Raw genomic sequence first — 27,551 nt, 5'->3', positions numbered from 1 at the left:
CAACTCCTCAACAACACAGGATCACAACTTGACCGAGGAGTTCGACATAATGACAGAAACAGGCTTCAGAAGGTGGATAATAACAAACTTTTCTGAGCTAAAGGAACACGTTCTAACTCAATGCAATGAAACCAAAAACCTTGAAAAAAGGTTAGACGAAATGCTAACTAGAATAACCAGCTTAGAGAAGAACATAAACGACTTGATGGAGCTGAAAAACACAGCACAAGAACTTCGCAAAGCATATACAAGTTTCAATAGCCGAATCGACCAAGCAGAAGAAAGGATATCAGAGATTGAAGATCAACTCAACGAAATAAAAAGAGAAGGCAAGACAAGAGAAAAAAAGAGTGAAAAGAAATGAACAAAGCCTCCAAGAAATATGGGATTATTTGAAAAGACCTAATCTACGCTTGATCGGTGTACCTGAATATGATGGGGAGAATGAATCCAAGCTGGAAAACACACTCCAGAATATTATCCAGGAGAACTTCCCAAGCCTAGCAAGGCAGTCCAAATTTCAAATTCAAGAAATACAGAGAACTCCACAAAGATATTCCTCAAGAAGAGCAACCCCAAGGCACATAATCGTCAGATTCACCACGGTTGAAATGAAGGAAAAAGTGCTAAGGGCAGCCAGAGAGAAAGGTCAGGTCACCCACAGAGGGAAGCCAATCAGACTCATAGCAGATCTCTCGGCAGAAACCCTACAAGCCAGAAGAGAGTGGGAGCCAATATTCAACATCCTTAAAGAAAAGAACTTTCAACCCAGAATCTCATATCCAGCCAAACTAAGCTTCATAAGTGAAGGAGAAATAAAATCCTTTATGGACAAGCAATTATTGAGAGATTTTGTCACCACCAGACCTGCCCTTCAAGAGCTCCTGAAAGAAACACTAAGCATGGAAAGGAACAAGTACCAGTCACTGCAAAAGCAAACCAGTGGGCAAAGACCAAAAATGCCATGAAGAAAATGAGTCAACTAATGGGAAAGAAAACCAGCCAGTAACAAAATGGCAGGATTAAATTCACACATAACAATATTAACATTGAATGTAAATGGCCTAAACGCCCCAATCAAAAGACACAGACTGGCAAACTGGATAAAAAGTCAAGAGCCATTGGTATGCTATATTCAGGAGACCCATCTCACATGCAAAGACTCACATAGACTCAAAATAAAGGGATGGAAGATTTATCAAGCAAATGGAGAACAAAAAAAAGCAGGAGTTGCAATCCTAGTCACTGATAAAATGGACTTCAAACCAACAAAGATCAAAAGAGACAAAGAAGGACATTACATAATGGTAAAAGGATCAATCCAACAGAAGGAGCTAACTATCCTAAATATATATGCCCCCAACACAGGAGCACCCAGATACATAAAGCAAGTTTTTAATGAACTAAAATGAGATTTAGACTCCCACACAATAATAGTGGGAGACTTCAACACTCCACTGTCAGTATTAGACAGATCGAGACAGAAAATTAACAAGGATATCCAGGACTTGAATGCAGAGCTGGACCAAGTGAGCCTAATAGACATATACAGAATGCTCCACCCCAAATCCACAGAATATACATTTTTCTCAGCACCACATTGCACTTACTCTAAAATTGACCACATCATTGGAAGCAAATCACTCCTCAGCAAATGCAAAAGAACAGAAATCATAACAAACAGTCTATCAGACCACAGCGCAATCAGACTAGAACTCAGGATAAAGAAACACCCTCAAACCTGTGCAACCACTTGGAAACTGAACAACTTGCTTCTGAGTGTCAACTGGATAAACAATGAAATGAAGGTAGAAATAAAGATGTTCTTCAAAACCAACCAGAATGAAGACACAACTTACCAGAATCTCTAGGACACCTTTAAAGCAGAGTCGAGAGGGAAATTCATAGCAATAAATGCCCACCAGGGAAGAGAGGAAAGATCTAAATCAATACCATATCATCAAAATTGAAAGAGCTAGAGAAGCAAGATCAAAAAAACTCAAAAGCTAGCAGAAGACAAGAAATAACTAAGATCAGAGCCAAAGTGAAGGAGATAGAGACACAAAAAAACCCTTCAAAAAAATCACTAAATCCAGGAGCTGGTTTTTTGAAAAGTTCAACAAAATAGACAACTAGCCAGATTAATAAAAAAGGAAAGGGAGAAGAATCAAATAGATGCAATAAAAAACGATAAAGGGGATATCACCACTGATCCCACAGATATACAAACTACCATCAGAGATTACTACAAACAGCTCTTCTCACATAAACCAGTAAACCAGGAAGAAATGGATAAATTCCTAGATATTTGTACTCTACTAAGACTAAACCAGGAGGAAGTTGAAACCCTGAATAGACCAATAATAAGGGCTGAAGTAGAGGCAGCAATCAATAGCCTACCAACCAAAAAAAGTCCAGGTCCAGATGGGTTCACAGCCGAATTCTACCAGACGTACAAAGAGGAGCTGGTTCCATTCCTTCTGAAACTGTATCAAACAATATAAAAGGAGGGAATCCTCCCTAACTCATTTTATGAGACCAACATCATCCTGATACCATAACCAGGCAGAGACTCAACTAAAAAAGAAAACTACAGGCCAATATCCATGATGAACATCAACACAAAAATCTTCAATAAAATACTGGCAAACAGATTGCAACAGCACATCAAGAAGCTTATCCATCACGACCAAGTAGGCTTCATCCCAGGGATGCAAGGCTGGTTCAACATATGCAAATCCATAAATGTAATCCATCACATAAACAGAACCAAAGACAAAAACCACATGATTATTTCAATAGATGCAGAGAAGGCCTTTGATAAAATTCAGTAGCCCTTCATGCTAAAAACTCTCAATAAACTAGGTATTGACAGAACGTATCATAAAATGATAAAAGCTATATATGACAAACCTACAGCCAATATCATACTGAACGGGCAAAAGCTGGAAGAATTCCCTTTGAAATCAGGTACTAGACAAGGATGCCCTCTCTCACCACTCCTATTCAACAGACTATTGGAAGTTCTAGCCAGAGCAATCAGGCAAGAAAAAGGAATAAAGGGTATTCAATTAGGAAAGGAGGAAGTCAAACTGTCTCTATTTGCAGATGACATGATTGTATATCTAGAAGACCCCATTGTCTCAGCCCAAAAGCTTCTCAAACTGATAAGTAACTTCAGCAAACTCTCAGCATACAAAATCAGCGTGCAGAAATCACAAGCATTCCTATACACCAATAACAGACAAAGAGCCAAATTAAGAGCGAACTCCCATTCACAATTGCTACAAAGAGAATAAAATACCTAGGAATACAACTAACAAAGGATGTAAAGGACCTCTTCAAGGACAACTACAAACCACTGCTCAACGAAATAAGAGAGGACACAAACAGATGGAGAAACATTCCATGCTCATGGTTAGGAAGAATCAATATCGTGAAAATGTCCATACTGCCCAAAGTAATCTATAGATTCAACGCTATCCCCATCAAGCTACCAATAACCTTCTTCACAGAACTGGAAAAAACCACTTTAAACTTCATATGGAATCACAAAAGACCCCGAATAGCCAAGACAATCCTAAGCAAAAAGAAAAACCTGGAGAGATCACACTGCCAGACTTCAAACAATACTACAAGGCTACAGTAATCAAAACAGCATGGTACAGGTGCCAAAACAGAGACATAGACCAATGGAACAGAACAGAGGCCCCAGAAGAAACACCCCACATCTACAACCATCTGAACTTTGACAAACCTGGCAAAAACAAGCAATGGGGAAAGGACTCCATGTTTAATAAATGGTGTTGGGAAAACTGGCTAGCAATGTGCAGAAAGCAGAAACTGGACCCCTTCCTGTCACCTTACACTAAAATTAACTCTAGATGGATCAAAGATTTAAACATAAAACCTAACACCATAAAAACACTAGAAGAAAACGTAAGCAAAACCATCCAGGACATAGGCATAGGCAAGGACTTCATGACTAAAACACCAAAAGCAATGGCGATAAAAGCCAAGATAGACAAATGGGATCTAATTAAAATTCAGAGCTTCTGTACAGCAAAAGAAACCATCATTAGAGTGAATCGGCAACCAACAGAATGGAAAAAAATTTTTGCAATCTACCCATCTGACAAAGGGCTAATATCCAGAATCTACAAAGAACTAAAACAGATATACAAGAAAAAATCAAACAACCCCATTCAAAAGTGGGTGAAGAATATGAACAGACACTTTTCAAAAGAAGACATACATGAGGCCAACAAACATATGAAAAAATGCTCATCATCACTGTTAATTAGAGAAATGCAAATCAAAACCATATTGAGATACCATCTCACACCAGTTAGAATGGCCATCATTAAAAAATCTGGAGACAACAGGTGCTGGAGAGGATGTGGAGAAATAGGAACACTTTTACACTGTTGGTGGGACTGTAAATTAGTTCAACCATTGTGGAAGACAATGTGGTGATTTCTCAAAGATCTAGAAATAGAAATTCCATTTGACCCAGCAATCCCATTACTGGGTATATACCCAAAGAACTATAAATCGTTCTACTATAAAGACACATGAACACGTATGTTCATTGCAGCCCTGTGTACAACAGCAAAGACCTGGAACCAACCCAAATGCCCATCAATGATAGACTGGACAAAGAAAATGTGGTACATATACACCATGGAATACTACACAGCCATAAAAAACGATGAGTTTGTGTCCTTTGTAGGGACTTGGATGAATCTGGAGACCATCATTCTCAGCAAACTGACACAAGAACAGAAAGCCAAACACCACATGTTCTCACTCATAGGTGGGTGTTGAACAATGAGAACACATGGACTCAGGGAGAGAAGCATCACACACAGGGGACAGTTGGGGGATTGGGGAGAGACAGCAGAGGGTGGGGAGGGATAACATGGGGAGAAATGCCAGATATAGTATGCACCTGAAGTAAAATAAATAAATTTTTTTTTTAAAAAAAAGCATCTTTCTGTTATCAAGTTACCCAAATAATTCTGAGAAGCACTAAAGTTTGAGAACTATCTTTAAAGGAAGTCTGACGAATCAGCTCATGACAGTCACACCAAACCCTACTGTCTACTTGAAGCAGCTCACCCAATCCTAAACTGAGGCAAATATCCTAGGAGCTGGCACAAAGCTTCCCAGATTCGAAAGCTCCCCGATCCAAGCCTGCTAAAGAAAGCAGAGCATCTCGATTCCACAGTGATTGGTATAACAACACTCTTCAAAGTTAAATTACTGAGAAGTATCCACTGGAATAGCATTTCACCTTGATCATTATCGATCATCACGGTCATATTAGCTAACATTTACCGGGTGCTTACTCTATGTCAAACACTGGGTTGATTGATTTACATGTATTCACCTCATTTCATCCTTAGAGCAAAACTCTGTAGTGGGTGCTATTATTTATCTCCACTTCAGAAATGAGGGTAGCAGGCCGGGCGCAGTGGCTCACACCTGTAATCCCAGCACTTTGGGAGGCTGAGGTGGGCAGATCGCGTGAGGTTAGGAGTTCAAGACCAGCCTGGCCAAGATGGCGAAACCCCATCTCTACTAAAATTATAAAACATTAGCAGGGCATGGTGGCAGGCACCTGTAATCCCAGCTACTCAGAAGGCTGAGACAGGAGAATTGCTTGAACCCAGAAAGCAGAGGTTGCAGTGAGCCGAGATCACACCACTGTGATCTCTATCCTGGGTGACAGAGCAAGACTCCGTCTCAAAAAAAGAAGGAAAGAAGAGAAAAAGAAAAGAGGGTAGCAGAGAAAGATAACTAAGAATCAATTACAAAGAGTTGAGGATCCAGCCCGGCTACAGGATGCTGAGCAGAGCAGGGCCTTGTGGCCCCAGGAGACCTGGTTCCAGCTGCGTTCTTTCCTAATCCACAAACCCACCAACAGCAGTGTAGCCTCTGGGATAAATACCCACAAATGCCCAGGGAAAACGTTCCAGGTGGCCGAGAACTCAATTCCTAATGAAAGCTTGGAAAATGAACTATGTCTCAGTCCAGTCATCCTGAAATAGGGTTAATATTTCACTCCTGGCAGGGTGCAGCGGCTCACGCCTGTAATCCCAACACTTCTTTGGAAGGACAAGGCAGGAGGATGGCTTAAACCCAGGAGTTAGAGACCAGCCTAAGCAACATAGTGAGACTCCATGTGGGGGCACTGAGGCTGCAGGGAGCCATGATTGTGCCACTACACCCCAGCCTGGGCAACCGAGGGAGACCCTGTCTCTGAAAAAAAACAATGACAACTTTTTTCATCACTAGGTTCTTCTCTGAAAATGACGAAATAAGTACTATGAAATTTTGAAAAGCAAAAGCAACAGACACAAGCCATCCCCGTTTTTCTTTAAGACAGGTGGGGATTAGCTTGGTTTCTCAGATGTTTAAAAAAAAAAAAAAAAAGACAAAGCAAAAAAGACAAGTGGGGAAAACATTCCCAAGATAGTTAAAAAAAAAAAAAATCGTGGTAGCAAAATCCCTATGTGAAATTGTAGGAAATACACGTTCAAGTCGACTCAGCCCAACCCCACTCACGTTCTCTGCAATTTCACCTCCCCCAGCTGCATTTACACATAACCCTGACTGTGAAACACAGCTGAGTTAGCTCAAGCATGGACAACTGCCCAGACCTGGGCCAATGGGGGTCTCTAGCTCGGGATTCAGAGAGAACTAATCAGTGTCCGCTGGAGGCCAGAGCAAAGGCTATGTGTTTGGGATTCCTGAAGTGCCATGTGCACGGGCACCCACAGCACCCTGGTTCTCAGGGAGGGGGAAAGCTGGCATGCTCGGGTGGAAATAAGTGACCATGGGCACCACACAGAGGAAGAGGTGTCCCTGTGAGCCCGCACTCCTGGATCAGGCCCTCCCCGGGCTCAGCCTCATTCCTGCCTTATTTTGCTATAGCCAGGTCACGTGGATTTCTGTTTCTCTTTTTTTTTTTTTTGAGATGGAGTCTCTATCTGTCACCTGCCTGGAGTGCAATGGCGTGATCTCGGCTCATGACAACCTCTTCCTCCTGGGTTCAAGTGATTCTCCCGCCTCAGCCTCCTAAGTAGCTGGGATTACAGGCGCCTGCCACCACACCTGGCTAATTTTTATATTTTTAGTAGAGACGGGGTTTCACCATGTTGGCCAGGCGGGTCTCGAACTCCTGACCTCAGGTGATCTGCCCACCTTGGCCTCCCAAAGTGCTGAGATTACAGGCATGAGCCACCGTGCCCAGCCTGGATTTCTGGTTTTTTGCAGCAAAAAAAAAAAAAAAAAGACTGACTAATGCAAAATGGCAAGCTCCATAGACCTCTGAGGAACCATGACTCTGAGGGTCGCCACAGCTGCCTCTGTTGTTTCTCCCAAAACAAGGCTCCATCCACGGCTCCAAGTCACCCCTGGATTTTATCCCAGCCTAAGCCTGGCTCACCTGTGCCCAGCACCACCTCCCCGCACCTCAGTTGAACCTGCCCGCACGCTGGGGCTCTGTTTTTCAGTTGCCACCTGGACAATGGACCAGACAACAATTCTAACTCAGGGTTCGAGCCGCTGTCATTCAGCTGCCCAAGCTTCTCGTGTTGTCCATTGTATTCTATCTTCCCCCAGTAATACCCAGTTTAAAACCGAGCAAACCCTCAGTGCAATGCAGTGCATACTACTGACGGAAGTCTGGAAGACGGGTAGCAGTCACGTGGCTTCTCTCTCTACCTAAATCCACCAAACAGTGGGGGAAACAGCACCTCCGGAAAACTCACGAAGTCAATAGAAATCCTTGGTTACACTTTTCATCTGAAGGGCCCTGGGGTTCCTCTTTCCCCACCTCTCTCAGACTCACTCTCCCTACAGAGTCCTTGGCCATACCTGGGATATAAATGGCGCCACCATTGCACCAATGCGACACAGGGAGCCGCTGGTTCCCATCCCCAAAGCGCGCATCGTGGTCGGGTAGACCTGCAGGGAGAGGCGTAGAAAGCACCAGTCAGTTTACGTCTGTCTGTCTGTCCTTCCCCGAGCCCTCCTCTTCCCCTCCCTCTTCACGTCAGGCTTTGGAATACACAGAATGCCAAACACAGTTACAGAACATCAAACAGAAGGTGTTCACTTTCTCAGGCACACAACTTTAAATTTTTGGGATAATATCAGCAAAAAATAAACACTTCAAAATCATCCTTTAAATGAGCAAATTCCAAGGCCGGGCGAGGTGGCTCAAGCCTGTAATTCCAGCACTTTGGGAGGCCAAGGCGGCAGATCATCTGAGGTCGGTAGTTTGAGACCAGCCTGACCAACATGAAAGAAACCCGTCTCTACTAAACATACAAAATTAGCCACGCATGGGCATGCATGCCTGTAGTCCCAGCCACTCAGGAGGCTGAGCCAGGAGAATCGCTTGAACCCAGGAGGTGGAGGTTGCAGTGAGCCTAGATCATTGCACTCCAGCCTGGGCAGCAAGAGTGAAACTTAGTCTCAAAAAATAAAATAAAAAATAAAAATGAGCAAATTCCAAAAATGTGTTTCACTGAATATTCCAAATAGAATTTTAGAAAGACTTCAGAACTATAAATATATAAAAGTGATTCGCCTGAATGGAAAGAAAATACTCCCCAGAGATCTAATGAAGTCTTCAAGTACAGCTAAGAGAACTGACTAGAAGGCTAGGTACTTGCCACACCATTCCCTGTGTTCTTATTTTTCTTTCTTTTCTTTTTCTTTTCTTTAATTAGAGATGGGGTCTTGCTGTGTTGGCCAGGCTGGTCTTGAGTGTCTGGCCTGAAACAAACCTCCTACCTCAACTACCCAAAATGCTGGGATTAGAGGCATGAGCCACCACATCTGGCCCCCGTGTTTTTGTTAAATTCCCTAGCCTCTTTGCTGTTGCAGAATCTTATAGCAGATTCTACTTTCTTTAACATTTTTATTTATTTATTTTGAGATGGAGTCTCACTCTGCCGCCCAGGCTGGAGTACAATGGTGCGATCTTGGCTCACTGCAACATCTGCCTTCTGGGTTCAAGCGATTCACCTGCCTCAGCCTCCCAAGTAGCTGGGATTATAGGTGTGCACCACCACTCCCGGCTAATTTTTGTATTTTTAGTGGGTGGCGGGGGGGTGTCTCGCCATGTTGGCCGGTTTGGTCTCGAACTCCTGACCTCAGGTAATCCACCCTCCTTGGCCTCCCAAAGGGCTGGGATTACAGGTATGAGCCACTGCACCCAGCCCTTTTTAACATTTTATTAAATCTTTATTTTATAGAGACAAGGTCTCACTATGTTGCCCAGGCTGGTATCAAACTTCCAAGCTCAAGCAATCTTCCTGCCTCAGCCTCCGAAAGTGCTGAGATTACAGGCATGAGCCACCATACCTAGCCATATGCTACTTTCTTGCTGCAACTTTTCTATTTTTATAGTAAAACCTAATAATTCTTCATTCTTAATTGGTTCTTCATTGATTCAGAATTCTTAAAGGAACTAGAAGAAGTTTAATAAGTCAGCAAGTATTACTGAATACCTAGAATTATATGAAGAATACTTTCTAGGAAAGAACTCTTTCTCAAAATGTTGGAACATTTTCTTAGTGCTATAAAATACTGATAAAACAGTTTTAGCAACTCTCTAAGGCAAAGCATGTAGCATCCTTTAGTTGGCCACATCTTTGCCACCATCTGTCAAATGCAAAAAGCAAGATGCTTTCCCGCCTCACAGGACACAGCTATATCTACAGGAGAAGGCCTGGGGGTGGAATATCTTTATGGGAAGCTTTATTATTTTCTGAAAAATGAGGTTGCTATGACTGAAAATAATGAATTCATGTGACGGTTTCTTTGCTGTAATACTGATAAAGTCCTTTGTTCACATTCTGAGTCGTCTGGAAGACAGAATAACAGAAAACTATCATTTTTAGTTACACATCTGATTTTTTTTTTAAATCAATATAGGCCAGGCACAGTGGCTCACGCCTGTAATCCCAGCACTAAGGGAGGCCGAGGCAGGTGGATCACGAAGTCAGGAGATCGAGACCATCCTGGCCAACATGGTCAAACCCTGTCACCACTAAACATACTAACATTAGCTGGGCATGGTGGTACATGTCTGTAGTCCTAGTTACTTGGGAGGCTGAGGCAGGAGAATCACTTAAACAGGGAGGTGGAGGTTGTAGTGAGCCAAGGTCGTGCCACTGCACTCCAGCCAGGGTGACAGAGCAAGACTCCACTTCAAAAGCACAAAAAAGAAATCAATATAAAAAATAAAATACTTAGAAATGACCCTCAAAACGAGCAAATACCCAAAATAAATGTTTGAGGGTACATTCCAAATGCAATTCTAGAAGTATGCCATGTTACACATAGGCTTTTGGTTCATAAAATTACAAAATAACTTTAAACTTTAGATTTGTTTTATTATGTAATTTTTTTAACTACGCAAAATTATTTAAAGTCGATAATTTTTTTTTTTTCCAGTCTCTCTGTCACCAGGCTGGATGAAGTGGTGCAATTTCAACCTACTGCAACCTTTGCCTCCCAGGTTCAAGCGATTCTCCTGCCTCAGCCTCTCAAGTAGCTGGGGGGCGCCCACCACCATGCCCAGCTAACTTTTTGTATTTTTAGTAGAGATGGGTTTTCATCATTTGCATCATGGGTTTTCATCATTTTAGCAGAGATGGGTTTTCACCAGGCTGGTCTCAAACTCCTGACCTCAAGTGATCTGCCTGTCTTGGCCTCCCAAAGTGCTGGGATTACAGGCATGAGCCACCACACCCAGCCAATTAATTTTTATTCAAGGAATTTCATGTTGTAATTCCTTCCACGGTTCATCAAGGTCACCTTAGTTCCCCTACAGAGCAGGAATAAAATTTATCATCAAATCAATTATCTTCAAGTTAGCCCTTCTTAATAGAACTGATGTTTAATCCAGTTGTCCTCATGGCCCATAATTCTTTTATGTTGGCTTCTTTCGTCTCCTTTTAATATGGATATAGTGGTGAAGACTTCAAAATTCACCAAGAATCTTTTGAGATCTAACTTCTTCAACCAATTTACTTTAGGGTCATTTTTGGAGTAGGTGGATCTGCCTCATTCCCCATTTGATGCCCTCTGTAAACATGAGTGAGTTCAAATCATATTCATTCCTAAACTATCACAGTCGAGAACAGTACAGACCTGTGGGATATGTCAACACCTTTAACCCCAGACATCATATGCTCAAGATAAAAACCGTTAAAACAAAAAGTCATCCTGATATATCAAGTCAACATCAAACTGGAATACAAAATTGATATAGCCGAGAGTTTCTCATATCTTATATTCTACAGTCCTAAAATCAAAATTTTTTTTTTCTCACTCTGTTGCCAGGCTGGAGTGCAGTGGTATGATCTGCTCTCCTGGGTTCAAGTAATTCGCCTGCCTCAGTCTCCCAAGCTGGGATTCCAGGTGCCCACCATCACACCCAGCTAATTTTTTGTATTTTAGTAGAGACAGGGTTTCACCATGTTGGCCAAGATGGTCTCGAACTCCTGACCTTGTGATCCGCCTGCCTTGGCCTCCAAAATTGCTGGGATTACAGGCATGAGCCATGATGCTGGGCCTTTTTTTTTTTTTTTTTTTTTTTTTTAATTTAGAGACAGGGTCTTTGCCCCGGCTGGAGTGCAGTAGCACCATCAAAACTCACTGCAGCCTCCAACTCCTGGGCTCAAGCAATCCTCCTGCCTCAGCCTCCCCTTCCTAAGTAGCTAAAACTACAGGTGCATGCACCTACCTCTGGCTAATTTTTAAATTTTGTGGAGATAGGGTCTTGCTTTCTTGGCCAGGCTGGTCTTGAACTCCTGGCTTCCAGTGATTCTCCCATCTCAGCCTCCCAGAGGTTAGGGATTGCAGGCATGAACCACTATGCCTAGCCTGGAACCACCCTTGATGGTTATCAATACTCCAATCACATTTACGTGTCTCAGGTATTGCTGGGCACGGTGACTCGCGCCTGTAATCCCAGCTCTTTGGGAGGCTGAGGCGGGCAGATCACCTGAGGTCAGAAGTTCAAGACCAGCCTGACCAATATGGTGAAACCTCGCCTTTAAAAATAAAAATTAGCCGGTCGTGGTGGCTCACGCCTGTAATCCCAGCACTTTGGGAGGCCGAGGCGGGTGGAACACGAAGTCAAGAGATCGATACCATCCTGGTCAACATGGTGAAACCCCGTCGCTACTAAAAATACAAAAAATTAGCTGGGCATGGTGGCGCGCGCCTGTAATCCCAGCCACTCAGGAGGCTGAGGCAGGAGAATTTCCTGAACCCAGGAGGCGGAGGTTGCGGTGAGCCGAGATCGCGCCATTGCACTCCAGCCTGGGTAACAAGAGCGAAACTCCGTCTCAAAAAATAAATAAATAAAAAATAAAAATTAAAGAAAAAAAAAGTGTCTCAGGTATCATAATACCCCTTTCTTATTTGTAGCAAAACTTATACTGAACAATGAGTTCTGGATTGCAAAAGAGGATTTATTTTTTGCACCTGTCTATAAGTCAACTTTAGATTTTGTTAATGGAACTAAATAAAGTATTATGTATAATTCAAATACCACATAGTTTTCTATTTTTATCTCTGTGTGGGAGAAAAAGTACTTTTCTCTGCAGGTTTAATGGTTTCTGACATCCTGAATCTTCCAGCACAATAGACTTCCCCATTTCTTGCCATGAACATGAGGGCAGCTTTATCGGTATCTAAAGCACTATTTCCTGTAGCTCAATGAATGACAAAACCAGTGAAAATACTGTTAAGTTCCCTATTCAAATACTCTTTCCTTTCTAAGAATATTAGTTCTTTAAAGTGGGAGGTTTATGAGGAAATCCTTCAGGTATCTCAGGCAGTACCTTGCATGAAGATGTACTAATTCAATAAATTAACTAAGAATAAATCAAGATTATATTCAAGTTTAAGCTACAAGCAGCAAATAACAGATGGAGGGAAAGGGATCTTCCAAAAGAGTAACAGTGAAAAATGTATCCTAATTTCAAAAAGAGAGAAAAGAAATTCGACATTTGACAGCTACCTATTCTAAGCCTAGTGTTCTAAGCCTAGTGCGAGGGCAATGAGCTGTTTTTTTACATGCATGCTATTTAAAGAAAGGAAGAAGATGTTATCTTCCAGAGACTGTCTTTCAACAGACTGAATGGGTAAGGGGAAATTCACATCAAATAAACTTCTGGTGTCTTTTTGACAGACTGTCTTTAGAAAATCATCAAAAGTCAACAGAAACCAGGGATGCATTACCTTTGGATGGACACCCGAAGGGGCTCACCTTACACACCCTGTTGGAAGCTAGCCCTGCATGAAAACTCACCTCAGCTGTGTAAATGTAGATGGTGTTGAAGTTTGCAGCCACCAGAGCCCTCAGCATGAAGAGGAAGCCAATCAGGCCGGCACTAGAAAACAGGAAGCGAAGAGAAATTATAAAAAGCAGCATGGAGAACCACCTCCCGTGGCCCAGCTCCAAGGGCACCGTGGATGCTAAGACACACTCTCAGATAACTCAGAACCCGAGTAGGGTACTGCTTCTCAGCTGGCCTGATTGTGGGGTCCTTAAGCAAACCTCCTTCCAATCTTACTCCCGACCACCCTCTCCATTTCCCCACAGCTGCCAATCACCCTGGCCCCTCACATTGCACACCTGCTGGGCGCGGTGGCTCATATCTGTAATCCCTGCACTTTGGGAGGCCTGGGCGGACAGATTGCTCAAGGCCAGGAGTTCAAGACCAGCCTAGGCAACATAGTAAAACTGTCTCTGTCTCTCTCGCGGTTTTTTTTTTTTTTTTTTTTTGAGACAGAATCTGGCTCTGTCATCCAGCCTGGGATGCAGTGGCACAATTATAGCTCACTGCAGCCTCAGCCTCCCAGGCTCAAGTGATCCTCCCACCTCAGCCTCCTGGGTAGCTGGGACTATAGGCACGTACAACCACACTTGGCTAATTTTTGTATTTTTTGTAGAGATGAGGTTTTGCCATGTTGTCCAAGCTGATCTCAAACTCCCGAGCTCAAGTGATCCAGCTACCTTAGCCTCTCCAAGTGCTGGGATTATTCGTATAAGCCACCAAACTTTTTTTTAATTGGCCCAGCATGGTGGTGTGTGCCTGTAGTCCCCGCTACTCAAGAGGCTGAGGCAGAAAGATGGCTTGAGCCCAGAAGCTGGAGGCTGCAGTGAGTTGAGACCACACCACTGCACTCCAACCTCGGTGACAAAGTGAGAGACCCTGTCTTAAAGGGAGGGAAAAAAGCACATCCACTGCTACCATCCCCTGGAAAACAGTACAGACAACTTGTAGAATAAATGATGCATATCAGAGCTCAGCAAATTAAGAGTGAAATGAGCAGAAGGCTCAAGGAAGCACGTTGTCTGTAATCACAAAACTTTCTTGGCATTGGTTCAAATAACGTGATAAACAACCAGAGTCTCAATTCTCCAGGAAGCATTACATAATGATCCTCAATATTTTGGTGGGTAAAGTGAGCACAACATCATTGGCACCCATAATCCTGTGACAGCTGGAGGAAAATGGGGTCCGTGAGAAGAGGGAAGGGGAGTAGCAGGGACTCGGCAAGACCATTCTAGTCAAACAGGCAGCCCATTCTCTACTCTCCTGGATGAAAGGGACTTGTCCCTGAAACTACCGAACACCATGGGTCAGGAGACTCTATTTAGAAACCACTGCACAAAACTTGAAGCAACCAAATAGCAAATACCTTGACGTGCAAATGTTGAGGAGAAGGAAGAATAAAGCCGTGCATCCCATGGTAATGGAAAGGCTCAGCCGTCTTCCCAGGAAATTGATGCCCAGGATATTTAAAGGATTCACTAGAAAGCAAACAGTAAAGACAATTTCTGGGACCTTGGAAGGCAAGTGGCATATTGCAACACTGGCACGGACTCATCCTTGACATTTCAGAAAGAAGCAACTTCATCCAAACCTCACGAGTATTCCAGCCAAAATCCAGTCACGTTATCATCAATTTCAAGACTCTTAATATACTTTACCCACGTGGGTCCAGGAATGATAAGTGCTGGTGCCCAGGATACTTATTATATTATGCAGGTCTATTGCAGATTGCCAGCTTGCTAGGCCGGCATTTTAAATGTTTTATATGTTTTCATCAAATTCAAGGTGCCATTGATTTTTTTTCATCAGCTCAATTTAACATCCAGCCATTGATTTTTAAGTACGATCATTTTATGTCTACTAAAATAGAAATAATGCTGTCAATTGCAATCCAACAAGCCATTGTAAGCCACATACCAATTCCAGAGATGTTAAAATGTGAGGAGGGGAAAAACACCTTAGGATTGATAGAATACAGCACTTCAAAGCTCCAGACTTCTCTTGCCAACACCAATCCAAACTGGAGATTTTTCAGCACCATTTGGTGACTTGTTCAGTTCTGCTAGGCAGGACCCACGTTACAGGGTCATACTTCTCTCCGCTGAGACTCAACCGCACGTAGGCCACCCTACGTGCAGAGGGACACTTACGAGCAATTTCACCGACGGTGCTGATGATCATGGTCCGATAGTCGGAGGGCGCAAACATGTGGCAGTGGCAGGGGCTCTGGCCCTCCTCTGAGTCCCCCTGAGTCACGACCACCTCAGAGTCCGACTTCGAACCACAGACCAGGTCCCGCTCCAGCAGCTCAGCACTGGCCAAGATAACCCCATAGTAGGCAAAGGAGATTCCAAGCCTCGAAGTGAGAAAAGAACGTTACTAGCAAATGCTGACACCAGACCTGAAGGATGAGTCGGGAGGGAATAGCAAGTGAAAGGTGCAGAATGTAGAAATGCAAAGGGAGGAAGCCAGGCTGCCACACACAACATTCATGGAAGTGCCTCTTACACGTCATACAGATGTACACGTGCCTGTTGGGTGTAAACCTAGGAGCGGAAATTGCTGGGCCATAGTATACACATACTTCCAGCTGTAATAGATACCTCCAGTTTTCCAAAGTGACTGTACTAATTTGAATTCCAGTCAGTTATGTATGTAAGTTACCATTACTTTGCATCCTTCTCAACCCTTGGTATTATCAATCTTTCATTTTAGCCATTCTCATGGACTGGTGGATTTGTAGTGGTATCCGGTTGGGTTTTAATTTGTATTTCCCTGGGGACTTTAAGGTTGAGCATGTTTTGATGTGTTTCTCTGGTGTACATTTTCGGTGAAGTGCCTGTTCAAGACTCTTGCCTATTTCTAAACTGGGCTGTTGGCCAGACATGGTGGGTCATGCCTGTCATTCCAGCACTTTGGGAGGCTGAGGCAGGAAGACTGCTTGAGGCCAGGAGTTTGAGACCTGTCTGGGCAACAAAGCAAGACCCATCTCTATGAATGCAAAATAAAATAAATTTTAAAACTTTAATAATATTTTTAAAACTTAAAAAAAATTTTAAAAATAAACTGGGTTGTCTATTTTTTCTTGTTGAAAAAATTATAATATATGTGTGTATATGTGTGTGTGTGTGTGTGTGTGTGTGTGTGTGTGTGTGTGTGTGTGTGTGTATGATTTGCAGGAAATATACATTGCAAATTTTTTCTCCCAGTGGGTAAGCCTACCCTTCAGGCTCTTCAGGATATCTTTTTTTTTTTTTTTTTTTTTAAGCAGAGTCTCATTCTGTTGCCCAGGCTTGAGGACTGGAGTGCAGTGGCATGATCTCGGCTCACTGCAACTTCCACCTCCTGGGTTCAAGCAATTCTTCTGCCTCAGCCTCCCGAGTAGCTGGGATTACAGGCGCCCACCACCATGCCAGGCTAATTTTTTTGTATTTTTAGTAGAGACAGGGTTTGCCAGGTTGGCTAGGCTGGTCTCAAACTCCTGACCTCAGGTGATCTTCCCACCTCGGCCTCCCAAAGTGATGGGATTACAGGCATGAGCCATCGCACCCACCCTTCTTGATATCTTATGACACAGTTCCTAAGTTCCTAATTTAAAGTCTCAAAACTCATCTATCTTTTCTGTTATAGTCAGCATGTTTTAGTCCTATTTAGAAGATCTTTGCAGGCCAGGCGCAGTGATTTTGCCTCTAATCCCAGCACTTTGGGAGGCTGAGGTGGGCAGATCACCTGAGGTCAGGAGTTTGAGACCAGTCTGACCAACATGGAGAAACCCCATCTCTACAAAAAAAAAAATACAAAATTAGCCAGGTGTGGTGGCTCATGCCTGTAGTCCCAGCTACTCGGGAGGCTGAGGCAGTAGAATTGCTTGAACCCAGGAGGCAGAGGTTGCAGTGAGCTGAGATCACGCCATTGCACTCCAGCCTGGGCAACATGAACAAAACTCGGTCTCAAAAAAAAGAAAAAAAGGGAAAGAAAATTTGCTTACTCAAAATCATGCTGTAGAGAAATGAATCACAGCTACCATAAAGTCTATGCCATTGAACTTGATTGGTGACATCAAAGGACCAGTTTCTGTCCTGTGGTGAGGAAAACAACCAGGCTGCAAAAGTTAAGAAGTGAGCTCATATGATCATAAGAAAAATTTAAAAACTGGTTGAAGACAATCAGAGATTTTTCCTCTATCTGTCTATGTATCTATTTACTGATTTATTTAGCAGTGGCGGTGTTTGTAGAAAGACAAGACATTGCTGGATGTGATATGTGGAGTTGGTCATGTTTTTCTCCCCAGTGGCACTCAGACAGATTTACTTAAATAGGCTTCCTCCCAATGCCTCTATTTAAAACTAGTTTTGAAATCATTACACTCTTACCATATGACCCAGATCTGTAATGTGGTCCGTAAATATTTAGTATCCAATAGGTCTGCAAACTTTCCTCTTTTTTCCTGGGGTAATGAAAAGAGGGAGACAGAATATACTCAGCAGGCTAAGGATGAACAAAGGTGTTTTCACTGTTTTAGATCATAGAAGATGAGAATCATACTGGAGCACGGTGGCGTGGGAAACCCACTCAGCTCCTATGCGTACAGCTGACAAACCCAGAGATCGTTGTTTTTAACACATTTGTCACAGCCAATCTGTCTTTTGGCTTTTTCTTATCATTGACAAGTACCAAAACTCACTGAACTTGAGATGCTAACCTTTTGCTCTTCCTCTGCTCGCCAGCACTGGCGCAGAGGTGGGGAGGGTAGGAGGAAACATGAAAGTAACTGTGAAACTGATCGGAGATTCATCTAAAATTAGCATTAAAATGAAAACTCTTGTGTTAAAAAAAAAGTATGAGCTGGGCATGGTGGCTCACATCTGTAATCCCAGCACTTTGGGATGCTGAGGCATGCAGATCACCTGAGGTTGGGAGTTTGAGACTAGCCTGACCAACATGGAGAAACTCTGTCTCTACTAAAAATACAAAATTAGTCGGGTGTGGTGGTGCATGCCTGTAATCCCAGCTACTCAAGAGACTGAAGCAGGAGAATCGCTTGAACCTGGAAGACAGAGGTTGCAGTGAGCTGAGATCATGCCATTGCGCTCCAGCCTGGGCCACAAGAACGAAACTTCATTTCCAAAAAAAAAGAGAATGAGTCTTGTTAGGAAAACAATGGCATAAAGTTGAAAGAAGGGAGAATGCCTAATTTCTGTCTCTAAGGAGTATAGTTAGCAAAAGTTCTGGTCCATAGTACTTATTCAATACCTTTGGATAAAAACAATTAAGGATGTTACATGATGGTGCAGTAATGGATTTTTATGTAAAGCTAAGTACTTCAGATGAGGGCACGCTGTTGAAAACCAACAGCTCTTTTCTCAGAAATAGACCTGGGATTACAGGCTCTTTCTAGAGACACCAGGAGGGTGGATGTCCTGGATTTTGTTGTCACAGAAAGTTAGAGTTTGAAGGGTACTTAGAGGCCTCTTGCTCCAATGGTTAATTTTTCATTTTTGTGGGGCACATAGGAGGTATGTCTATTTATGGGGCACAGGAGAGGTTTCGATACATCTCATGAAATAAGCACATCATGGAAAACGGGTATCCAACCCCTCAAGCATTCATCCTTCGAGCTATTATACTCTAAGTTATTCTAAAGTGTACAATTATTATTAACTATAGTCACTGTTTTACTATCAACTAGTATTATTCTATTTTGGGGGGGTACTCATTAACCATCCCTACAACCCACCCCATTCTTCCACTACTCTTCCCAATCTGACCAAGATCCACCATTGATCCCTTACCTATACCGATTTCCCTCTCAGGGATCCCCTCTCATGGCGGCATGGGAGATCTCTCTCTCTCTCTCTCTCTCTCTCTCTCTCTCTCTCCCTCCCCCCCTCCCTCTCTCCCTCCCTCTCTGCCTAATAAATCACTTTCTGCAAAACTCTCTGATTCCGATACTTACTTGAATGAGCTCGCCGTGCCACCAAGGCCCCCTCCCCATTCTTGGGTGAATGAGGCCCAAGGACCTGGGAAAACACATCTGATAAGGGGACAGTGAGCGTCTCTGGGACACCCCAGCAGCCCTGCTCCTGTCACCCAGTTACAGGCAGTGCTGCTGCTCTGGATCCATCTCAGACACAGAGGATGAACTGAGGGCAGAAGAGCCTTTCCCATGGCCCTGCCAGCCCAGCAAGGTTGTACACTGGCAGCTTTTCTCTGTACCTCCTGGTGTCCCTGCTATGCATTCATTGCCTGCCTTGGTGGTGATGCCATCTCATTCTGCCAGATGTCCAGTAGCCCTGGATCCTGTCTTCCTCCTGCTATCAAAATCTGCACTGAGTGGTCTGGTGCGGTGGCTCACGCCTACTATCCCCGTACTTTGGGAGGCAGAGATGGGAGGCAGAGAGGCTAGGAATTTGAGACCAGTCTGAGCAACACAGCAAGACCTCATTTCTACTAAAAAATAAGAAAATTAAGGCCAGGCACAGTGGCTCATACCTGTAATCCCAGCACTTTGGAAGGCCAAGGTGGGAGGATCACTTGGGGCCAGAAATCTGAGACCAGCCTGGGCCACACAGTGAGATTCTGTCACTACAAAATAAGAAAAATTTTTAAAAAATTAGCCGACTGTGGTGGTATGCACCTACAGTCCCAGCTACTCAGGAGGCAGAGGCAGGGCTATCGCTTGAGCCCAGCAGGTTGAGGCTGCAATGGGCCAAGGTCACGCCACTGCACTCCAGCTTGGACGACAGAATAAGACCTTATAGTTAAAAAAAAAAAAAAAAAAAACAGGAAAATAAAAATGAAAAAATGAGCCAGGCATGGAGGCACACGCCTGCAGTTCCAGGTATTCTGGAGGCTGAGGTGGGAGGACTGCCTGAGCCCAGGAGTTCAAGGCCAGCCTGGGAAACATGTCAAAACCCTGTCTCTACAAAAAATTGTACAAAATGAGCCAGGCATGGTGGCACACACCTGTAGTTCTAGCTACCCAGGAGGCTGAGGAGGAAGGATCACTTGAGTCCAGGAGGTTGAGGCTTGCAGTGAGCCAAGATCGCACCACTGCACTGCAGTCTGGGTGACAGAGCAAGATCCTGTCCCAGAAATTTTAAAAAAAGGTTAATACAGTAAATTTTTGGTCATGTGTATTTTGCCACAATAAAAAGACTGGAAAGGGGAAAACAAAGTTGGTTGGAGGAGGAAAATGAGGAGTTCTGTTTTATTTTACTTTTTCTTAAATGGGGGTGGGGGTCTTGCCATATTGCCCAGGCTGGTCTTGAACTCCTGGCCTCAAGCAACCTACCTGCCTCAGTCTCCCAAAGAAATGGGATTACAGGTGCAAACCACCACACTTGGCCAGGAGTTTTGTTTTAAACTTGATCATCAATTTGAGATTTATATGCCTGTCAATTCCAAGAATAACTGTCCTACAGAGAGAGAAAGGTGGGGAGCTGGGATGCAGGCAGGAGCCAGGAATGAACACATGGAGATGGCGAAGTTCCTGCAGTTAGCTTAGATAGTACACATGCCCAAATGTACCCAATACTCACGTTAAAGATACTTCTTGGGCCGGGCACGGTGGCTCATGCCTGTAATCCTAACTCTTTGGGAGGCCGAGGCAAGTGGATTACCTGAGATTGGGAGTTCAAGACCAGCCTGACCAACATGGAAAAACCCTGTCTTGATTAAAAATTAGCCAATGTGGCACATGCTGTAATCCCAGCTACTTGATAGGTTGAGGCAGGAGAATCGCTTGAACCCAGGAGGCAGTTGCGGTGAGCCAAGATCTCGCCATTGCACTCCAGACTGGGCAACAAGAGTGAAACCCCGTTTCCAAAAAAAAAAAAAAAAAAAAAAAAAAAAACAGAGAAGGAAAAAAAAGAAGCTTCTTGCTGTTCTCCAGAGAAATGGCTTCTTCACCCAATTCACAAGGAATTCTATCAGAATGGGTGCCATTGAACAATCAAGAAATTGGTATTTGCTGTTGTTAAGAGGGTTATAAAGCTATAAAAATGTTTCAGAGAACATTTACAAAATAAGTAAGCCACACAACACAGAAAATAAAATATATGAATCTGATAGAAAAATAATTTTTAAATTCCATTTACAAAATATTTTTTTAAAACAAAGTGGATAAGAATACATTTTACAAGAAATATGCAGTATTGACAGAAGTAGCAAAAAATGTTGCTGAGAAAAATAAGAATCTAATAAATGGGGAAATATACTTGAAGTAGGACAAGAATACTCAGTATTATAAAGATAGTAATTCTCTCTACATTATTAGCTTACAATGTCAACAAAAACTCAAACTCTCATAGGATTTTTTAAAAATAGTGTTTCATTGTATCACCCAGGCTGGAGTGCAGTGGTACAATCTCACCTCACTGCAACCTCCACCTCCTGGGTTCAAGTGATTCTCCTGCCTCAGCCTCCTGAGTAGCTGGGATTACAGGCATCTGCCACCAAGCCCAGCTAGTTTTTGTATCTTTAGGAGAGATGAGGCTTCACCATGTTGGCCAGGCTGGTCTCGAACTCTTGACCTCAGGTGATCCACCCACCTTGGCCTCCTAAAGTACTGGGATTACAGGCTTGAGCCACAGTGCCCGGTTGGATTTTTTTTTTTTTTTTTTTTTTTTTTTGAGGGGAAGGTGTGAGTAGATCTTAATAAAGTGGCTCCAAAATTTTTCTAGAAAAATAAGCCTGAAAAAATAGTTTGGAAAACTCTGAAAGGGACGTTTGGTTAGAGGAATTTACCCTATCAGAAATCAAAAGTATATTATAAAATACTATAATTAAAACAGTGCCATATAATGCCATCAATGGACCTGTCTATCCTATTCTCAACAACTTGAAATGTTCTCTTTATCATATAATAAATCCCCATACATACTTGAATCTACAAATCTATCATTAGAACAGATTATTCAAAATAGATCCAAATAGATAATGGATGGATTATTCAAAAAATATACATCACGGCCTGGGTGTGGTGGCTCTTGCCTGTAATCTTAGCACTTTGGCAAGCCAAGGTGAGTGTATCACTTGAGGCCAGGAGCCGAAATCCTGCCACCGCACTCTAGTCTGGGAGACAGAGTGAGACTCCGTCTCAAATACACACACACACACACACACACACACACACACACACACATCAGAGCAACTGGTTAGTCATGTGGATATAACAAAGCTAAATCTGTACAATGTTTCATTGTACCCAATTAAACCCACAAAGATCTAACATTTAAATATTAAGAATAAAACCAAATTGGCCAGACGCAGTGGCTCACGCCTGTAATCCCAGAGGCTAAGGAGGGTGGATCACTTGAGGGCAGGAGTTCAAGACCAGCCTGGCTAGCATGGTGAAACCCTGTCTCTACTAAAAATACAAAAAATTAGCTGGGCATGATGGCAGTCACCTGTAATCCCAGCTACTTCAGAGGGTGAGGCACAAGAATCACTTGAACCTCCTCCCAGGAGGCGGAAGTTGTAGTGAGCTGAGATCATACCAGCCTGGGCAACAGAGTGAGCTTCCGTCTCAAAAATTAAAAACAAAACAAATTGGCTGGGCCCAGTGGCTCACAACTGTAATCCCAGCACTTTGCGAGGCCGATGCAGGTGGATCACTTGAGGTCAGGGGTTTGAGACCAGCCTGGCCAACATGGTGAAACCCCATCTCTACTAAAATACAAAAATTAGCCGGGCGTGGTGTCCCATTCCTGTAAATGCAGCTACTTGGGAGGCTGAGGCAGGAGAATTGCTTGGACCCAGGAAGGGGAGATTTCAGTGAGCAAAGATGGCGTCACTGCACTCCAGCCTGGGCAGAAGAGTGAGGCTCCATCTCAAAAAATTAAAAAAAAAAAAAAAGAATAAAACCAAATTAATACAATAGAAAGGAGAGAGATGCCAAAAAAAATCATTAGTGATAAAAACTAAGTTCAAATATCAATAAAAAAGACAGCACTAAAAATGCTAAGAAATCTAAATACTGGCTCCAAAATAAAGACAATTTAAGGAAAGTTATAAACAAAGTGTAACTGAAATATGAGGCAAACAAGATTTGGAAGACGATAATTGGCAAAAACACAATTAGGGTCCTTGTATCGTTCGTCTAGCTTGGGAGGTCAAGGTTGCAGTGAACTATGATTGCAGCACTGCGTCCCAGGGGACAGAGGCTGCAGTGAATGGAGACTGTGCCACTGCACTCCAGCCTGGGTGACAGGGTGAAACCCCATCACAGAAAAAAAAAAACAAAATAAACAAGTTCAGTTAAAGAAAAAAAAAAAAAAAGAATTTAAGGTCCAAAGCCACATAAATGAGAGAAGAGAAAGAGAAAACCAACAGATAAAGGTAGCAAATAATAGTAAATACTATAAATGTGCATTTTCAATAGTTAAAGCTACCTCTAGAATAAAAGAAAGTGGATCAATTCCAAGTCTATAAAAGGAAATGCAGAGAAGGGAAATGGCAACGCAATTTGATAGAAGTTAGTCAGTGAGAAAAGGAAAGACCTCATTCAAAAGAAACACAAAATATTTTCCTGCAACTGTGCACACACGTAAGAAATACAAAATAAATAACAGGCCGGACGCAGTGGCTCATGCCTGTGATCCCAGCACTTTGGTAGGCCAAGGGAGGTGGATCACCTGAGGTCAGGAGTTCGAGACCAGCCTGGCCAACATGGCGAAACCCCACCTCTACTAAAATAAAGAAACAAAAATTAACTGGGCATGGTGGTGCACGCCTGTAGCCCCAGCTACTCAGGGGGCCGAGGCAAGAGAATTGCTTGAACCCAGAAAGCGAATGTTGCAGTGAGCTGAGATCCTGCCACTGAACTCCAGCCTGGGCACCAGAGTGAGTCTGTGTCTCAAAACAATATAAATAAATAAAAATAAATGACAGAAGCCCAAATATGCCAGGAGATGTAAGTGGATCCGACTCATTATTAAAGACAGAATATTGGCTGGGTACAGTGGCTCATGCCTGTAATCCCAGCACTTTGGGAGGCTGTGGTGGGTGGACCACTTGCGGTCAGTTCGAGACCAGCCTGGCCAACATTGTAAACCCTGTCACCATTAAAAAAACAAAAATTATCTGGTCATGGTGGCAGGCGCCTGAAATCCCAGATACTTGGGGGGCTGAGGCAGGAATCTCACTTAAACCCAGGGCACAGAGGTTGCAGTGAGCAGAGTCTGTGCCACTGCACTCCAGCCTGGGCGACAGAATGAGACTCCGTCTCAAAAACGAAGAAAGAAAACAAAGGAAAGAGAAGGGGGAAAAAATCAACTGTAGCTTTACAAGAAATACTTTGAGAGGGTCTCATTGTGTTGCCCTGACTACTAAAATACAGGGTCCAGTACAGCAGTACGATCATAGCTCACTGCAGCTCGACCTCCTGAGCTCAATCTCCAAAGTAACAAGTTGGGACTACAGGTGTGGACCACTATGGCTGCATGTCTGGCTTTTTTTTTTTTTTTGGTACAGAGAGGTCTCGTGTTTTGGGGTTTTTTTGTTTCGTTTTGTTTTTGAGATGAGCTCTTGCTCTGTCACCAGGCCGGACTGTAGTGACGCAATCTCAGTTTACTGCAACCTCCGCCTCCTGGGTTCAATCGATTCTCCTGCCTCAACCTCTCAAGTAGCTAGGACTATAGGCGCGTGCCACCATTCCCAGCTAAATATAAAAATTAGCTGGGCGTGGTGGCACGCGCCTGTAGTCCCAGTCATAGAGACAGGGTTTCACCATGTTGGCCAGACTGGTCTCAATCTCTTGACCTCATGATATGCCCACCTCAGCCTCCAAAAGTGCTTGGATTCCAGGCATGAGCCACTGTGCCTGGCTGGGTCTTGTTTTAATGCCCAGGCTTGTCTCGAAATCTTGGGCTCAAGTGATCTTCTCATCTCAGCCTCCCAAAGTGCTGGGATTATAGGCATGAGCTATCACACCCGGACTCAAGAAACACATTTAAAGCGAAGCAACACAGAAAGGTTAAAAATAGTTGCAAAAGATGCACACAGAAGATACTAACCAAAGCTACTTTCAATATGTTAATGAGAGAAAATAGAATTTGAGGAATTTCATTCTCAAAGACAATAATTTTTTTTAAATTTTCAAACAGGTTAATGCAGCCACAAAATAAAGAATGAAATCATGTCCTTTACAACAGCATGGGTGCAGTTGAAGTCCATTATCCTAAGAAAATTAATGCGGGAGGCCGGGGGCAGGGGCTCACACCTGTAATCCCAGCACTTTGGGAGGTTGAGCTGGGCGGATCACGAGGTCAAGAGATCGAGACCATCCTGGCCAACATGGTGAAACCCTGTCTCTACTAAAAGTACAAAAATTAGCTGGGCATGGTGGTGCATGCCTGTAGTCCCAGCTACTCAGGAAGATGAGGCAGAATTGCTTGAACCCAGGAGACAGAGGTTGCAGTGAGCTGAGATCACACCACTGCACACCAGCCTGGCCCCTGGTGACAGAGCGAGACTCTGTCTCAAAAAAAAAAAAAAAAAAAAAGGAAGAAAGAAAAAGTTAATGTGAGAACAGAAAGCCAAATACCCTATATTCTCACTTTTAAGTGGGAGCTCAGCATTGGGTACTCATGGACACAAAGAGGACAGCAACAGACACTGGGGACTCCTAGAGCAGGGAGGGAAGCGGCAAGGGCTGAAAAACTAACTACTGGGTACTATGCCCACTGCCTGGATGACGGGATCAATCACACCCCAATCCTCAGCAGCATGCAACAGACCCATGTAACAAACCTGCACACACACCCCCTGAATCTAAAATAAGCATGGCGGGGTGCAGTGGTTCACACCTGTAATCCCATCGCTTTGGGAGGCCAAGGAGGGAGGATCGATTGCTTGACCCCAGGGGTTCAAGATTGGCCTAGGCAACAAAGCAAGACCTCATCTTTACAAGAAATTTAAAAATTAGAACACACCTGTGGTCCTAGCTACTCTGGAGGCTGAGGTGGGAGGACTGAGCCTGGGAGGTTAAGGCTACACTGAGCTACGACTGCACCACTGCACTCCAGCCTGGGTGATAGAGTGAGACCCCATCACAAAAAAATAAATAAAAGTTGAAATTATGTTTTCAAAAAGAAAACTTAAGTTCAGTTTAAACAAACAACAACAAAAAAAGGTCCAAATCCATATAAAGAAATACTTCAAGTAATAAGACTAATGCAAGAACAAAAATCAATCGTATGCTAGAATGCAATGAAAAGACAGCCTTGGCTGGGTGTGGTGGCTCACACCTGTAATCCTAGCACTTTGGGAGATTGAGGCAGGTGGCTCACTTGAGGTCACGAGTTCAAGACCAGCCTGGCCAACACAACAAAACCCTATATCTACTAAAAACACAAATATTAGCCAGGCATGGTGGCAGGTGCCTCTAAGTTGTGGAAGGCTGGAAGGAGGGGGACCCTTGCTCTCTAGTCCTGTCCTAGAGGCGGGGCAATGGCCAGGAAAGATGTGAGGCTACCTGCATTTTCACTGTGAGCCATGGGACCCTAGTGAGTTACCTATATTTTTCTTTTTTTTTCTTTTTGAAACGGAGTTTCACCGTGTTGCCCAGGCTGGAGTGCAGTGTCACAATCTCAGCTCACTGCAATTTCCGCTTCCCAGGTGCCTGTAATCCCAGCTACTCAGGAGGCTGAGGCAGGAGAATCGCTTGAAACCGGGAGGCAGAGGTTACAGTGAGCTGAGATTATGCCATTGCACTCCAGCCTGGTGACAGAGCAAGACTCCATCTCAAAAAAATAAAAATAAGAATAAAAAAGGATGTAGCAAAATTAGGTTCCTTGTGCAATGTTGGCAGGAATGTAAAATGGTTCAGTTGCTGTGGAAAACAGTGTAATGACCCCTCACAAAAATTAAACACAGAATTATCACAGGATCCAGGAATTCCACATCTGGGTATATATCCAAAAGAATTGAAAGTGAGGCCGGGTGCAGTGGCTCACGCCTGTAATCCCAGCACTTTGAGAGGTCGAGGCACGTCGATCATGAGGTCAGGAGATCGAGACCATCCTGGCTAACAGAGTGAAACCCCATCTCTCCTAAAAATACAAAAAGTAGCCGAGCACGGTGGCAGGTATCTGTAGTCTCAGCTACTCGGGAGACTGAGGCAGGAGAATCGCCTCAAAAAAAAAAAAAAAAAATTGAAAGTGAGGCCTTGAA

General features: G+C 43.5%; 1 protein-coding gene and 1 non-coding gene across 6 annotated transcripts in view; both read right to left on the bottom strand.

Annotated features, from left to right (window-relative positions):
• SVOPL (SVOP like) overlaps positions 1–27,551 on the bottom strand; it is a 181,885-nt gene that overhangs the window by 111,343 nt on the left and 42,991 nt on the right. For all 5 annotated transcript variants that reach the window (XM_064373094.1, XM_064373072.1, XM_021665310.2 and 2 more), the window contains 5 exons: positions 17,750–17,823; positions 15,527–15,732; positions 14,743–14,854; positions 13,346–13,427; positions 7,885–7,974 (listed from right to left, as the gene is read on the bottom strand). In XM_064373094.1, the coding sequence (XP_064229164.1) occupies positions 7,885–7,974; positions 13,346–13,427; positions 14,743–14,854; positions 15,527–15,732; positions 17,750–17,823 (564 nt within the window). The remainder of the gene's footprint in view (positions 1–7,884; positions 7,975–13,345; positions 13,428–14,742; positions 14,855–15,526; positions 15,733–17,749; positions 17,824–27,551) is intronic.
• LOC135274532 (small nucleolar RNA SNORA40) lies at positions 12,438–12,566 on the bottom strand. The gene has a single exon (XR_010342338.1). It is a non-coding gene; the product is annotated as a small nucleolar RNA SNORA40 (small nucleolar RNA).

This window comes from Aotus nancymaae, unplaced genomic scaffold, assembly GCF_030222135.1.
Source record: "Aotus nancymaae isolate 86718 unplaced genomic scaffold, 86718_ANA_hifiasm-v0.15.2.pri h1tg000002l, whole genome shotgun sequence".
In the NCBI taxonomy this organism is placed as follows: Eukaryota; Metazoa; Chordata; class Mammalia; order Primates; family Aotidae; genus Aotus; species Aotus nancymaae.
This window is presented reverse-complemented; position numbering and strand designations above follow the sequence as displayed.